Genomic DNA, 15,123 nt, shown 5'->3' with positions numbered 1-15,123 from the left:
GTTTTTCTCGGTGGAGTGGGACGTTTGTAGTCGTCTTTCTTGTTTACAGTTCAAGAGCAGTGCTGTGGGCACTTTGTGGTGCTTGCTGTTTTTCAGCTAACGTGTCTCAGAAAAGGAACTGTCTATCCTCCAGCATTCTAGGCATCAAAGTATTCAAACCTAACATCCTGTGAAAGAATTAATGTCAACGCTTTGCAGTTTGACAGTTTTTCCTTGTGCTTTTTGGGAGATAAAGGTGAATATTCTTTTACATTTTTAGTGATTTTTTTTTCAAACTTTCATACTGTTCCAAGGACATTTTATGGACAATTATTATTATTATTATTATTATTATTATTATTATTATTATTATTATTATTATTAATAATAATAATAATAATAATAATAATAATAATAATAATAATAATAATAAAAATCACAGGACAGGAACAAGGGCTGTGTGGAGGAAGAACCTCAGGAATTGCGAATAGGACAGAAGTGCTTTGTGACTTAGGAAGGACCACAGGGTTTCCCCTCTGCTCACGGACCGGTCGGCCTTCAAGGCTGGGAAGGGGATCCCAGAGGGTAGAGAACAGGGAAATGGAAGAGAGTTAGGACAGGTTTGGCCGGGGGTCTCCTCTGGCTAACCGAGAACCTTCCTGGCAGACCAGCATGGCTGGGCCTCTGAGGCTGAGAAGTGAGCTTCACTTGCCCCCAGAGGGAGACCATTACAGAGGTGGTGCAGTATAGTGGAGGAGGAAGGTAGAATGAAAAAAATAAAAACACAAGACAGAGAACAAGGGCATGACGCGGGGATTTAAATAGGGAGATTGCCAGGACAGAACGGGGAAGGAGCCCTAGCTCCTGCCCACCGAACCACACTCAAGGTTATAATAATAGTAATCGTCATCGTAGACTTAGTATTGGCAGTTGATGTGGTCTTAATAGTATTTATTTTTATCAATAAAGGCATGTCATACTGCTCTCAAACATGTTAAGATATACATTACTATTGATTTTGTTCTCATTTCACACCAAATATAAGATCAATGTGCATTCACACAAGATCTGTGACTTACAATTTGTAAGACCAGTCTTTATTATCTCCTGCTGGGGATTCATATATTTTACGGTGTGGATATAGTGGAGGAGTCTGTCCCTATGTGTGTACCCTAATAATTAACAATCAACTGGATGCTGACGTAATTGATATTTTGACTTGTGCTTGAACGATTGAAAATACAAAGTTATTTTATTTTTTATTTTTTATTTTTTTTAACAGGATAAGCTTTGATGAGGGGAAGCAGTGGATCAAATACAGCTTTACCTTGGCCCCACTGTTTGTAGATGGAGTGCTGGTGGAGCCTGGAATGGAGAGTCAGATAATGACGTACGTGTGCTTTAAATTATAATAATATTCTATCTTCTCACAAATTCCTAGTTTATTTCTTTAGATGAGTTCTGAAGTTGTTGTGCATCTAGGGAAAAAAACTGATTTGGGTCTATTGGTTTAATTATAGGTTGACAATCATCATAATGTGGAATTATTATATTCTGCATGCAAATAGAATAGCAGTACTTACATATTAAGCATTGCAGTATTGCCCAATGCAGCAGTCATTACCTGCAAGATAACTGACCATGGCTACAGTTCAGTGAGTTATCTACAGGTTATGACCATTGTCGAGGATTTGCTATTATAAACCAAATAAGTCTCATGTGCTGGTAAGTCACTATCTGAAAGCAGTTTAATTGCTACAGCATCTTCGGTAGAGACAAATATGTGTTGTTCTTTTTCCGTCTTTTATTTTAGGTTTTTCGGACACTTCAGTCATCGCTCTGAGTGGCAGCTAGTTAAGATTGACTACAAGTCTATCTTCAGTAGGAGGTGCACGGAGGGAGACTATCAGACCTGGCATCTAAACAACCAGGTGAGGATAGTATAGTGTACTGTTGCCTGACCCCATATGTGTACTCCATTTAACAAATCATAATGGCAGAACTTAGTAAAGTACTGGGAAACCCTAATGCCAATGAGATTGCAAGGAGGCAGAGTTGTGTGAGAGACATCCAATCAAAATTGTAGCCGTTATTTTGTGAAACTGAACTGATATGATTTGGCAAACCATTCCTCTTGTTTGGTGGAACGAGAAGTTCCAAAAACCTGTTTCTGTTCATATCGAACAAGCGGAACATGTCCGGGTCTGTGTGTCTCAGAAAATTACACCTTTATTAAGATCATGACTGCTAAGCTATTGCTTGTATTCAATTTACTGACCTGCAGCAATTATACATTCCTCTGAACATAGGCAAATAAATAAATAAACAAATAGGAAGCCCCTAAAAATGTGTCCCTGCAAAACCAATCTTCGAAAAATGAGAATAATCTTTGAGCGTGCTCTAAGATAGAGCTTAACAAAACCTTCCTTAAAAAAGACCTTAAGTTTTGTGAATAGGGCCCATAATGTTACCACTTTCATCATGTAATAACAGTATGCCAATTCATACCAGCAACTGTGTGTTTTTTACCAGGGTGAACCTTGTGTAATGGGAGAAAAGCAGATCTACATGAAACGCAGGCCAGGAAACCACTGCATGCTGGGAAAGGACTACTCCAGAATGTTGTCTTCAGAGCCGTGTATCTGTGCTGCCTCTGATTTTGAATGGTAAGCGAATGAACACATTGCCTTATAGAATGTGATGTGACTAACTATGCAAACTTGCTTTGTCTAGATAAAGAAATGCATGCATTTGAGGCATGGGTTCACTGATGCGACAATTGACAAAGCAGGATGGCCAAACATAGCAATTCCTATCTCATACCACCAGGTTCAGGGATTTTCAGAACTGAATATTTCACAATGCAGTCTCATTACAGTAAGCTGATTCCAGCCTCATTATATGATATCATCAAAACGTAACTGCATTGAGGCTTAATTATAGAACACTGAACATTGCTGTTAAGAAAGTTACATAAATGGCTTGTAACTATAACTGTGTTTTACAAGTGTCTAGTTGTGGAACTTCAGCCGGTTCTATCCAACATTTTCAGAAATGAGAATATGGATTCTGAAAGGTAATGAGACAATGAAGGAATAACAATATCATGCGCCCTGTGTTTGTGTTTTACTCCCTGATACTGATTTATCTCCAGGTTTTAGGGGTGGAAAATAAATTAACTTAACAAAACCTTTCCTAATTATGTTGACCTAAGTAGAAAGTCCACAAATATGTATCTAATGAGTAATGCAGTGTAGCACAACTGGTATGCCTCAACATTGTACAGGTAGTAATTATATTTGGCAGTGTTCTGGATTGAAGAGATTCTGTCCCTTGTTTATGACGTGCTGTGCAGGAACTGGGTTTGCCCAGGAAAACAGATGGCGAGAATTAAAGTTTCTTGGCATCAACTTCTGAATGACTTCTTCCCCTACCCCAGAGGTTACCATAAGCAGTCAATTCAAGATTACAGAGCAACCACTATGCCATATGCTTCCCTTCACAGCGTATTTTACAACTTTATAAAAGCATTATCAATTTGGACCACTTTTTATACTGATATTTTTGAGAGGGACCTGTTTTTTTTTTTTTACCAGTACTATCTATTCCTAAAATGTACAGCCATTTAAAAGGTGCCTTGTTCTTAATGGGAACCCAAATTAAGAGAAGACATTATGGGCTGACAACAGGGCTGATTAAAATGGGGGGTTGTCCTTGCCATTTTGCCCAAACAGTTTATAAATGGACAGTTTTATAACTTTTTTTTTTTAATGGTTATGTATTGTCAAGGCTGGTCTTTCTTTTTCACTTTCCCTTTCTCTGCTTGGCAGTGCCTTCAGTGAAGCCCCTTCTCCCTTAAACAAAGGATATGGCTCCTCTTTTAAAGCATGTGGCTGGGTTTAATTGATCGCTGTGGGAGGGTATTGGGTGGAGCTTTAGGGAAGGACCAGAAATGACAGCACACAGGAGCTGGAAGTGTCGTTTAGTCCTTGGAGCCCTGTACCATCAATGGTACAGGCAGGATTTTATTTTAACAAACAAAAATAGAACAGTCCAGCATTGCAAAAAATAAACAAGAAAACCACCTGGAATACCAGCAATGGTAAACTCAGGTTTCAAATAAAAAGAATAAACAAAAACATCTCGTTACAAAACAACAATAAAGGAAGCACTGGGTTTCTCCGTGCTACTGCAGTGGGTTTCCTCTCACCGCCTCTTGGCCCCCTTCCACGGATTACTGGCTTGTCCTGGGTTTCCTCCACTGCGGCAATCCACCAAAGTTTTTAAAGTTTCAAGCTTCTGCGAATTACAGCAGTTTGATAAAAACAAAACAACAACAAAGCACAGCACGTGTTTTCAGTTCAGGACAGGGGGGCCGAATGGCAAAACCATACTGCTTAAATACTGCCAAGTCCCACCCCTGCAATCAGCACGCTGCCTCACGTCAGCCAATCAATGAGAACAGCACAGCTGATTGCAATGACGGGACCTGACGGCCGCATGGTTCCACCTTGGTCCAAGATGGCCGCCTGACCCGGAACTTCCTGAATGGTCAGATTTCAGCCTCCTGACCCAATCACGGTCAACCCTACACAGCGCTGCCGGTGGTCGGGAGGGTGAATTACAACAGGGACTCCTTTCAATCCTGTCACAATCGCCAATTATTAAATTAAGCCTCAGCCACATTTTGCTCCTGGATTTGGCAGAGATGGGATTTTAACCCCATCCTTGCCAAATTTAAAATTCAAAACATTTTAAATTTTATTTACACAACTAAAAATACAAAAACCGTTTACATGTGCATACATGCCAACAGTCCCTATATGGTCGGGACAGACCTGATTTCCTAGTAAATGTCCCGCGTCCTGATGCATATGAACGAAGTCCTGATATTTACCCATAGAAAAAAAAATCATTTATTTTGCACAGTAGAGTTAGTGAAAACCACACCCAGTGCTCTTCGTGCAGCTGGCACATCTGCTGATCACTGACTTATACAAAGGTAAGAACGCTTCATTATGTCTATTTTTACTGTCATGATGGTCATGTCGTGTTGAGTTGAGGGGGATACGTCTGTTATATGATAATGAGTGTTTTTTGCGTATGACTCCTCCCATGTTTATGATGCATTTGACCCCCCCCCCCCCCGCCCCGGAGATGAGCGTCCCGCTGAACAGTTTCCAAATGTTGGCAAGTATGCACGTGCAGGGCCTCTTGTCTGTTGCAGTACGTTCTGTTATGGCTGTGTGGTCATGTGGTTAAAGAAATGGGCTTGTAACCAGGAGGTCCCTGGTTCAAATCCCACCTCAGCCACTGACTCATTGTGTGACCCTGAGCAAGTCACTTAACCTCCTTGTGCTCCGTCTTTCGGGTGAGATGTAATTGTAAGTGACTCTGCAGCTGATGCATAGTTCACAGACCCTAGTCTCTGTAAGTCGCCTTGGATAAAGGCATCTGCTAAATAAACAAATAATAATAATAACAAATAATATGAAGCGAGCTGCACTTTGCACTCCTTCTTAGACTTATGTCTTGAGATATATTGTTTTCACTTACCATCCTGTAAATGCCATCACTGATCTCACATTCGGGTCTTATGCAAAGTCTTTCTACTTTATATGGGAGTGCAGCTGTTTTTTGGGGGGGGGGGATTATGGTTTTTTTTTCGGTCGTCTGATGAATTGATTTCTAGTTTAATACATAAGCATCCAAGTATTTAACATCAGAGGAAGTACTGTAACTGTTCCTTACAGATTACTAATAGAGTATAACTGACTGATTTTAATTTTACATTTTTTTCAAAGCTGTCAATATGTAGGATATTATAGTCAATACTGATATTCCATTAATAAAATGAATGGCAATTATAATACATTCTTATTCTGAATGTCAAAATGTCTTTATAGATAATATGTTAACCTTACGTGACTAATCTGCAAGATGGCTCTTAATAGTTTGCAAAACACCAAGAAATGTCAGTCAAGCTCAAATCTCTATGTTAAATAATTGTGATCTATTTAATTCCCAAGAAAAAAGAAAAAAAAAAAGATGTCATATTTTAAAGCCTTTTTTAAAAAAAGATCAGAACTAAAGTGAAGTTATTTAATTAAAGTAAACCAGATATTGTACAGTGGAAGGTTGTTTCAAATGTGAAAGAAATAATTGTATAACCAGATGAAATGCCGAGTCCAGTCTGTAGATATTTTGTAATTGTTCCATGCCAAGTGTAATCATGCTGTGAACATTAACTTTCCACGGAATTTCTATTCTGTAGGCAAATGTACTTTTTTTTATGTTCTCCTTGAATTAATGAACGTTCTGCCTCTCTCTGTGGGTGAGGGCACATGATAGTGTTTCATCAGATCTACTATGCTCCAGAATCTGTGGATTTATTTAAAATGTCCCTTCTTAGGACAGTCAAAACCCCCCACTGCCTGCTCCACAGGGGATAGTAAAATTCGAATTGAAAATGATCTATCCATAGGGAGCTTGGCATTACCTTCAAAAACAAGGCTGTTATTAGAATCGGTTGTGCAGATTTAGTTTAGAATATAGATGATGTCCAGCATTCATTTCGGGAGGATTTTACCACATTTGCACCTCTCCTCACAGTCTGACTTTACTTCACAATGGCACTGTTAACCCACCAAGCACTTGGGTTGGTAGCTCATTCTTGGTATCCATGCACTAATTGGTCAGCCATCTGTCTACAATTTTGCTCAGAGCCCTCCCACACTCACCTGAACGAACCATCATTACTGACATTGACTGAAATCACGATCATAAGATCATCCCAATTCCTATGATTAAATACAAAAATGTTTTCTTGCACTTTTACCCAAAAAAAATTCTTAAGGGCAGTCAGCTATATTCTACCCTGTCATTTCAAACTATCCATAAATGACATGGGGCTTTTTTTGCTTGAAGGTTACAAGCATGTCTGCACAGATTCTAATGAGAATTGTACTCATGAGCACAATATAAAAAAGCTTGAAAAACTTTGTTATCCTCTTACATGTCACTCCATTGTCAAGGCTTGTTATGTCAGTGATCTAATAAAAAAAAAGCCTCTTTGTTTCAGTTTGCAGATGCAGTTACCCAGCATAGTGCCTTTCATTTGTTGTGCCGATGGCTCCTGCTCAACTCTGCTGCATTCTAAGGCAAAACAGCATGGCCCTTTCCGTAATTTGGACCCAAATCCATATTATAATTGGAAATCCACACATAGCTTAGAAAACTCATATAGGGCCTCATTAGCAGCCATGGTCTGATCCCTTTACCAGCATCACCTATGACAAACATTAACAATGTTACCAAATTGTCCATGCTTCCTATCAGCGCCTTGTGAAACACGTATTATAAATTACTTACCAAGAAGTCAACCAGCTCCATATACAGCTGCCTCGTAATCTTCATATATCACAGACTGTCTGAGGATGTACAAGTTGTGTGCTGCGCCAGGATAGCTGGTGACCACATCAAGAATCCTCAGTTTCGCATCACACACCATTTGTACATTAATGGAGTGGTAATGCTTCCTATTACGAAATATATGTTCTATATCCTGGGGTGATGACAGTGCTACGTGGGTGCAATCAACAGCCCCTAATACATTTGGAAAGCCAGACACTTCGTAAAATGCCACTTTTATATCATGGAGAGCATCTGTCTCACTGGGATAATAGATGTACTTCCAGGCGCGTTTCAACAGCACATTCAGTACCTGCTGTAAACACCAAGGAAAACGTGGGTTGTGATATCCCACCAATTGCTGACACAGTTGTCTGAAATGACCCAGATGCTAAATAATGTAGTTTGCACAGCAATGTCACTACACCTGGCACTGCATGACTCTGTAAGTGGCTCTAGATCAGATTTGATCTCCTCATATAAGGCTAGTATGATCTCTGAGCTATCTTCCTCACACAGCCCTAAATGTCTGCCTGGTCCAAAATACTCTCTCCCTGACCCTTCTCGCTCTCCTGTGCAGATCTACTGCTCTCATTTGCGCTCTTCTCCTGGTTCTGTGACACAGTTCCACCTCCATGTTTCACACACACACCACTATCAGTAGTCTGCCCTAGGTATTTTGTGACATAATTTGCATACAGTTCCATCCATTAACATTATTCATTATATTTAAATGACTCGAACACGATATTTTTTCCACGCATTTATTTCCACGCACTAGGTTGACTGCCACTAGTTAGTGAATACAGCAGGTGTACAAAGCATGCAGTAAAAGGGGCTTACTGCGTGCAAAACAACGTTACCGCTGTTTAGTGAATGAGGCCCAAACTATGTTAATAGTTCAATACATTTCTTTTGACATTATTGCATTCTCCTTTTGAATTGTCCAAACCAGTGATTATGGGTATGAGCGTCATGGAGATGGGAAGTGTTTGCCTGCATTCTGGTTCAACCCAACTACTGTATCCCGAAGTTGCAGCCTTGGACAGAGTTATCTCAACAGCACCGGGTAAGAACAGATGGGCACCAATACTTTCATAATGTTTCTCTTTAGGTTTTCTAAGTATAACTTCAAAAGTGTTGATAACGCACACTGTGAACATTAATTTCACAAACACAGAAACTGGTAAAATAGCTCTGATAATGTCAACCTTCAATGACTTGGAATAGATTAAAATGTTTGCAGAAGGATTGGCCAGCACACCACTAGAGTGGTGAAGTGGTAAATTGTAAATTGCATGAACCATGTTACACACTGCAGATCTGAGCCTGTATTTATTCACAAGCCAACTACTCTCATCAACTTCAGCAAAAAATAAAATAAATAAATAAAAATAAAATAAAAAATAGTCTGGAGTTTTGAGTGTGTAATCTGATTATTGGAATTATTATGGAATAAAAAAAACCTTTAAATATACAGTACTGTGCAAAAGTTTTAGGCAGGTGTGAAAAAATGCTGTAAAGTAAGAATGCTTTAAAAAATAGACATGTTAATAGTTTATATTTATCAATTAACAAAATGCAAAGTGAGTGAACAGAAGAAAAATCTACATCAAATCAATATTTGGTGTGACCACCCTTTGCCTTCAAAACAGCATCAATTCTTCTAGGAACACTTGCACACAGTTGAAGGAACTCGGCAGGTAGGTTGGCCGAAACATCTTGGAGAACTAACCACAGTTCTTCTGTGGATTTAGGCAGCCTCAGTTGCTTCTCTCTCTTCATGTAATCCCAGACAGACTCAATGATGTTGAGATCAGGGCTCTGTGGGGGCCATACCATCACTTCCAGGACTCCTTGTTCTTCTTTACGCTGAAGATAGTTCTTAATGACTTTCGCTGTATATTTGGGGTCGTTGTCATGCTGCAGAATAAATTTGGGGCCAAACAGATGCCTCCCTGATAGTATTGCATGATGGATAAGTATCTGCCTGTACTTCTCAGCATTGAGGACACCATTAATTCTGACCAAATCCCCAACTCCATTTGCAGAAATGCAGCCCCAAACTTGCAAGGAACCTCCACCATGCTTCACTGTTGCCTGCAGACACTCATTCGTGTACCGCTCTCCAGCCCTTCGGCGAACAAACTGCCTTCTGCTACAGCCAAATATTTCAAATTTTGACTCATCAGTCCAGAGCACCTGCTGCCATTTTTCTGCACCCCAGTTCCTGTGTTTTCGTGCATAGTTGAGTCGCTTGGCCTTGTTTCCACGTCGGAGGTATGGCTTTTTGGCCGCAAGTCTTCCATGAAGGCCACTTCTGACCAGACTTCTCCGGACAGTAGATGGGTGTACCAGGGTCCCACTGTTTTCTGCCAATTCTGAGCTGATGGCACTGCTGGACATCTTCCGATTGCGAAGGGAAGTAAGCATGATGTGTCTTTCATCTGCTGCAGTAAGTTTCCTTGGCCGACCACTGCGTCTACGGTCCTCAACGTTGCCCGTTTCTTTGTGCTTCTTCAAAAGAGCTTGGACAGCACATCTGGAAACCCCTGTCTGCCTTGAAATTTCTGCCTGGGAGAGACCTTGCTGATGCAGTAGAACTACCTTGTGTCTTGTTGCTGTGCTCAGTCTTGCCATGGTGTATGACTTTTGACAGTAAACTGTCTTCAGCAACCTCACCTTGTTAGCTGAGTTTGGCTGTTCCTCACCCAGTTTTATTCCTCCTACACAGCTGTTTCTGTTTCAGTTAATGATTGTGTTTCAACCTACATATTGAATTGATGATCATTAGCACCTGTTTGGTATAATTGTTTAATCATACACCTGACTATATGCCTACAAAATCCCTGACTTTGTGCAAGTGTACCTAGAAGAATTGATGATGTTTTGAAGGCAAAGGGTGGTCACACCAAATATGGATTTGATGTAGATTTTTCTTCTGTTCACTCACTTTGCATTTAGTTAATTGATAAATATAATCTATTAACATGTCTATTTTTGAAAGCATTCTTACTTTACAGCATTTTTTCACACCTGCCTAAAACTTTTGCACAATACTGTATATTTAAAGTAAAGTTAATGGTTTTCTTTATTGTTGAAAGTTTGCCAATTTCTTATTGCCAGAAATGTAGTGTTGTCTCAACCAGGTCATCTATATCTATATCTATATATCTATATCTATCTATCTATCTATCTATCTATCTATCTATCTATCTATCTATATATATATATATATATATATATATATATATATATATATATATATATATATATATATATAGTAGAATGTCGTATTTGACCTTTCATGAAATTTCTTGCATCAATACATGTGGGTCAGATTATGGGAAATCTTCAAGCTTTATCTGCAAGACACTATTTGCTGTTACTGGAGGCTGAGCAACACACTTTGAATGCAGGTACCGGAAGGTGGTGTCCAATAACTGCACTGCAGGAGTGAAGGAGATCTACACAGCCAGGAAGCAGCAATGCCCTCACCGTGCTCCCCGGGGCCTCCATGTTGTCACTAGCGATGGCAAGCTGGTCTCTTCGCAGGGGAGCAATGTTACCTTCCTTGTCTTTATGGAGGACGTGAGTCAAGCGTAAACTTTTATTTTGGTTTATTTGACTCTTAGTCATAAGATAGTGGTACAAAGAAACATTCAGCACCCAGACATTGATAAACAGTCAACGAAACGTTTGTCTAACTGTATTACAAATTAACTATTTAGATCCTAGAATACTTGTGGTCACAACCTTATTTTGTGTAGCAAGAGAAACAGGCTAACATGTTATAGAAGGTAGGCCTAATTGTATAAAGAATCAACCAATTAGCGTCTATGTCTACTTCCATTTCTCAAAACTGGGAGGGCCAAAAAACTGAAAAACCCCAAAACAAGGACAACTTCAAAGCTGCCTTTCATTCAGACTTATAGACATTACAGTTCAGAGGGCATACAGTATGCCCCTGATTTCTAGTGACAGGCTATGTCTCTGGACAACAGGTATAGTACTTAAGTCAAGTAGAGAACTGCTTATTGGTGTAGTTACACTGATGAAGGCACTAGCCTAAACATGTGTCTACTTGAGTAAGTTTCTTATATATCGCACCAATGTCCCATGTGCAGTTTAACACAACAAACTCCTCACAGTGACAAAATCAATGCAGTGTCATTTAACAGATGAAAAAAAGCATACCACAGGCCTACCATATGAATGCCCTTGAAGTCTTAATGTCCACCCCTTGACTTGTATTGTGTCAGATAACTCTTAATGCAGATTACCTTCTAGCGATTTGAATCATTAAGTTGTAATGAGCAGCACATTGTTTCCTGAAAATGTAGCTTTTCCACAGAAAAAAAATAAAAAGCTGGAAATTGACAGCCTGACATGTCAAAACACCCACACCAAACTGTTTGAATCACTTGCCCTCCCACCTAGACCCTGTTATTAAATAAAAGTGCTGCATATTGCCAGGGCATGCTGCTCCCATGTGGTGTTATGCTCATCTAAATTAAACCAGAGGAACCTATTCCAGTGATGTTGCAATACTTCTCAGACTGTACCCTTTCTGTGCTGTGCAAGTGTTTCCCTCTTGGGTTCTCTCTGTGGCAGATTTGTCATATTACTGCGTGATGAGTTACGGGATTGAGGCCACTTTCATTCCTAAAGAGAAGGGTGCCATGATATAAAAAAAACCTAATAGTCCTCACACTTGCAGTCCTATGCATCTGGAAACTCTCCAGTTGATTTGAGCTTTCATTTATATTCATGAATCCAGAGATGGTGGCAATACGTGGGCTGAGCTAATGGCCTTAAATATTTAATATGCGGTTGGGGCTGTCGGGGCAGATTCTGAAAATGTACATGCAGTTGAGTAGCAAAGCAGAGGCGATAAAAAGCAGCTGTGTCCTGCAGTTTTATATCAAAAAGTGCAACGTCAGTAATGAAATGCAGGTCTTTTTATTTCAACAGAAACATTTATATATAAAACCTTATTGTTTTAGTATCATGTCATGTCATGCCTGTGTGGTAATGTTAAGGAAAAATAAATAAAGAAATGCTTAGCCGATTCTTTTCCTTTTTGTTCTTCTTGTATATGGATTCAAGTTGGCAGCACAGTAGACAGCACACACTTAACTTTTGAGCTAGACAGTAACAGAGGTGACATTGTATGCCTATCAGCACTCCAGCTCAGTATAAAGGGTTTAGGGTGCTGTTGGTGGTGCCCTCCTTTCAATGTGGTTAACCCCAGGTTGTGTCTGTTTTGTGAAGTTTAAAGATCTCATGATGCTTGTTGGAGATTATTCACTCCCCCTGAAGCAGGCATTGTGCTTTGTTTTTTAATCACTTTCTTTTTTTTTCTTAACAAACAAAACAGGATGAAAAGTCTCAAAGCCACCCATGGCAATTCACACATGTTTTCGTGCTTCATAGTGCTTGAAAGCCAGCATTATGTTTAAAAAAAATAATATTTGCATTTGTTATAATGCAGTACAGCTTTTGCTTGTTAAGGCAGTGTTACAAATTAATATCCCAATCGGATTGTGTTGCAGTGTGCTCGAGGGAAGACTTAGATTTGCAAACTGGTTCAGAGGAGCGGGGATTTTCAAGCTATTCCAGCTGTGACCACCAGTTCCTATGCTTGTGCTCGGCTAGCAGATGTAGCCCCAAGGAAGGCTGCAAATTGCAAGAATTCATTAGCAGTCATTGCTTTAATAACTTGGTGCATTGAGTTACTGTACTGATGTGCTAGGTCTCTATCTGTATACTTTACACAGTCCAACCTATATAAAAGACCACCTGCAAAGAAGGACCAACACCCAATAGCGACCACTGTGAATAAACAGAACATTTAGAAAGTTAAACCACCCGATTTATATTCTTTATATATTATTAACAGTGTTGTCTTTGTTGTATTATTTTAAATAGCTAACCACTGTTGCCATACAGAACAAACACCATGGAACAAAATCCATTGAAAGCGGCTTATGTAGGCTCTAGTGATTCCAAAGGCTTTCAGTAATGAATCATAATAAGTCTGCCATTAAATCATTAAATTTATCTGCTTTTATTTTTTTCCCAGGGCGACTCTCTTAGGACAAATATTCAGTTAGATTTTGGAGATGGCATTGCAGTTTCCTACTCCAATCTCAGCCTGACAGAGGGTGGGATCAAACATGTTTACAAGACTGCTGGCATATTCCGGGTGGGTGCTCTGGCAGAAAACAGCCTGGGGTCAGACAGCGCCGTCCTTTACCTGCACATAACATGTACGTATTGCCATATCAGAAGAGATAGGTCTAAAATATATATATATATATATATATATATATATATATATATATATATATATATATATATATATATATATATATATATATAATTCTCTTGGTGAAACAGATCAGGCAGCTGTAAAATGATGCCATTGTGAGGTACAAAATGTTGCTGTTAGCTAAACCTAGTCAAACATATATTACATACATTTCTAGCAATGAATAGTAGAAATGGATGAGCTTGCTTAAAGGAATCCTAGCCAAATGTTGTGCTGGAAGCTTAGCTCCAGTAAAATAGGATGAACAGTAAGAAGGAGCGGATCCAATGTTTGCCCCACGTGGTTGAATATTGTCCTTAAAGGTGATCCAGAGACAAGAGTTATCATTCTCTCCGCTCCTGGAGTGTGAATATTGCTCTGTGGTACAAGCGATTTACACAGTTTTAAACTTAGACAGAATATTTGGTCACAGCTCCTGATACTTTGTATGCTAGCAAGTAATGGTTTTGACACAGGAATAGCCGTGTTTATTTATGAGTTTGTTTTGTAATGTTTTTGTCTTATAATTCTTTTTGCAGGTCCAGTGGAACACATTCATCTTTCTGTCCCAATCGTTGCCATAAAGAAGAAAGAAGTGAACCTCACTGCTGTAGTATGGCCCAGTCATTCCAGAACAATTACTTATTTCTGGTGGTTTGAAAACAATACTGAGGTTAGCAGCTTCTTTAGGATGCCAATAAGCTGTCACTGGTGTGAAGTCTTCTGTGTGGTAACAATTGCTTTAACTTATCTTCCCACTTAATAATACTGAAGGAGGAGTGTGTCCCAATTATTATTATTATTTATTTCTTAGCAGTTGTTACAAGATATCACATCATTTTTACATACAAGTACCCATTTATACAGTTGGGTTTTTACTGGAGCAATCTAGGTAAAGTACCTTGCTCAAGGGTACAGCAGCAGTGTCCCCCACCTGGGATTGAACCAACGACCCTCCGGTCAAGAGTCCAGAGCCCTAACCACTACTCCACACTGCTGCCCATGTGTTTTCTAAACAAAAACAACCCCTGGGCCTCCAGTAATACATTGAATTTTATCAGGTTAAAAAAACAAAAACTATGTTATTCCTAATTGTTTTTTATATGAATTGCCACACTGTTTAGTGTCAGATTCCACCAGTCATCAGTGTTCAGGCAGAAAACTCATGCGATAGATTATTAAAAACAGACTAGACAGCACTACTACAATATACATATTTTAGTCTACATTCTTTGGCCCTTAGCCTTGCCTTTTGAGTTACCCCTGCTCATAAATTAGATCGCAGATAGGTAGAGAGGCTGGCTGCATGAAAGCCATGGGCAGGGGGCAGGATAGCTCCCTTCCCATGTTAGATGAAGCCAACAAAAGCAGGTGGAGGCTGGGTAGGAGGAGGCGACCTCTGGCACACGGGGGGCGGGGCA

General features: G+C 39.6%; 1 protein-coding gene across 2 annotated transcripts in view; it reads left to right on the top strand.

Moving 5' to 3' along the window:
- Positions 1-15,123, top strand: part of LOC117414956 (VPS10 domain-containing receptor SorCS3-like) — a 144,118-nt gene that overhangs the window by 116,504 nt on the left and 12,491 nt on the right. For both annotated transcript variants that reach the window (XM_059026120.1, XM_034024822.3), the window contains exons 14-20: positions 1,262-1,369; positions 1,793-1,910; positions 2,512-2,645; positions 8,345-8,458; positions 10,809-10,980; positions 13,475-13,661; positions 14,242-14,375. In XM_059026120.1, the coding sequence (XP_058882103.1) occupies positions 1,262-1,369; positions 1,793-1,910; positions 2,512-2,645; positions 8,345-8,458; positions 10,809-10,980; positions 13,475-13,661; positions 14,242-14,375 (967 nt within the window). The remainder of the gene's footprint in view (positions 1-1,261; positions 1,370-1,792; positions 1,911-2,511; positions 2,646-8,344; positions 8,459-10,808; positions 10,981-13,474; positions 13,662-14,241; positions 14,376-15,123) is intronic.

The sequence above is a fragment of the Acipenser ruthenus genome, chromosome 7 (assembly GCF_902713425.1).
Source record: "Acipenser ruthenus chromosome 7, fAciRut3.2 maternal haplotype, whole genome shotgun sequence".
Classification (NCBI taxonomy): domain Eukaryota; kingdom Metazoa; phylum Chordata; class Actinopteri; order Acipenseriformes; family Acipenseridae; genus Acipenser; species Acipenser ruthenus.
Note: the sequence above shows the minus strand (reverse complement) of the source record. Positions and strands in the feature narration are given on the sequence as shown.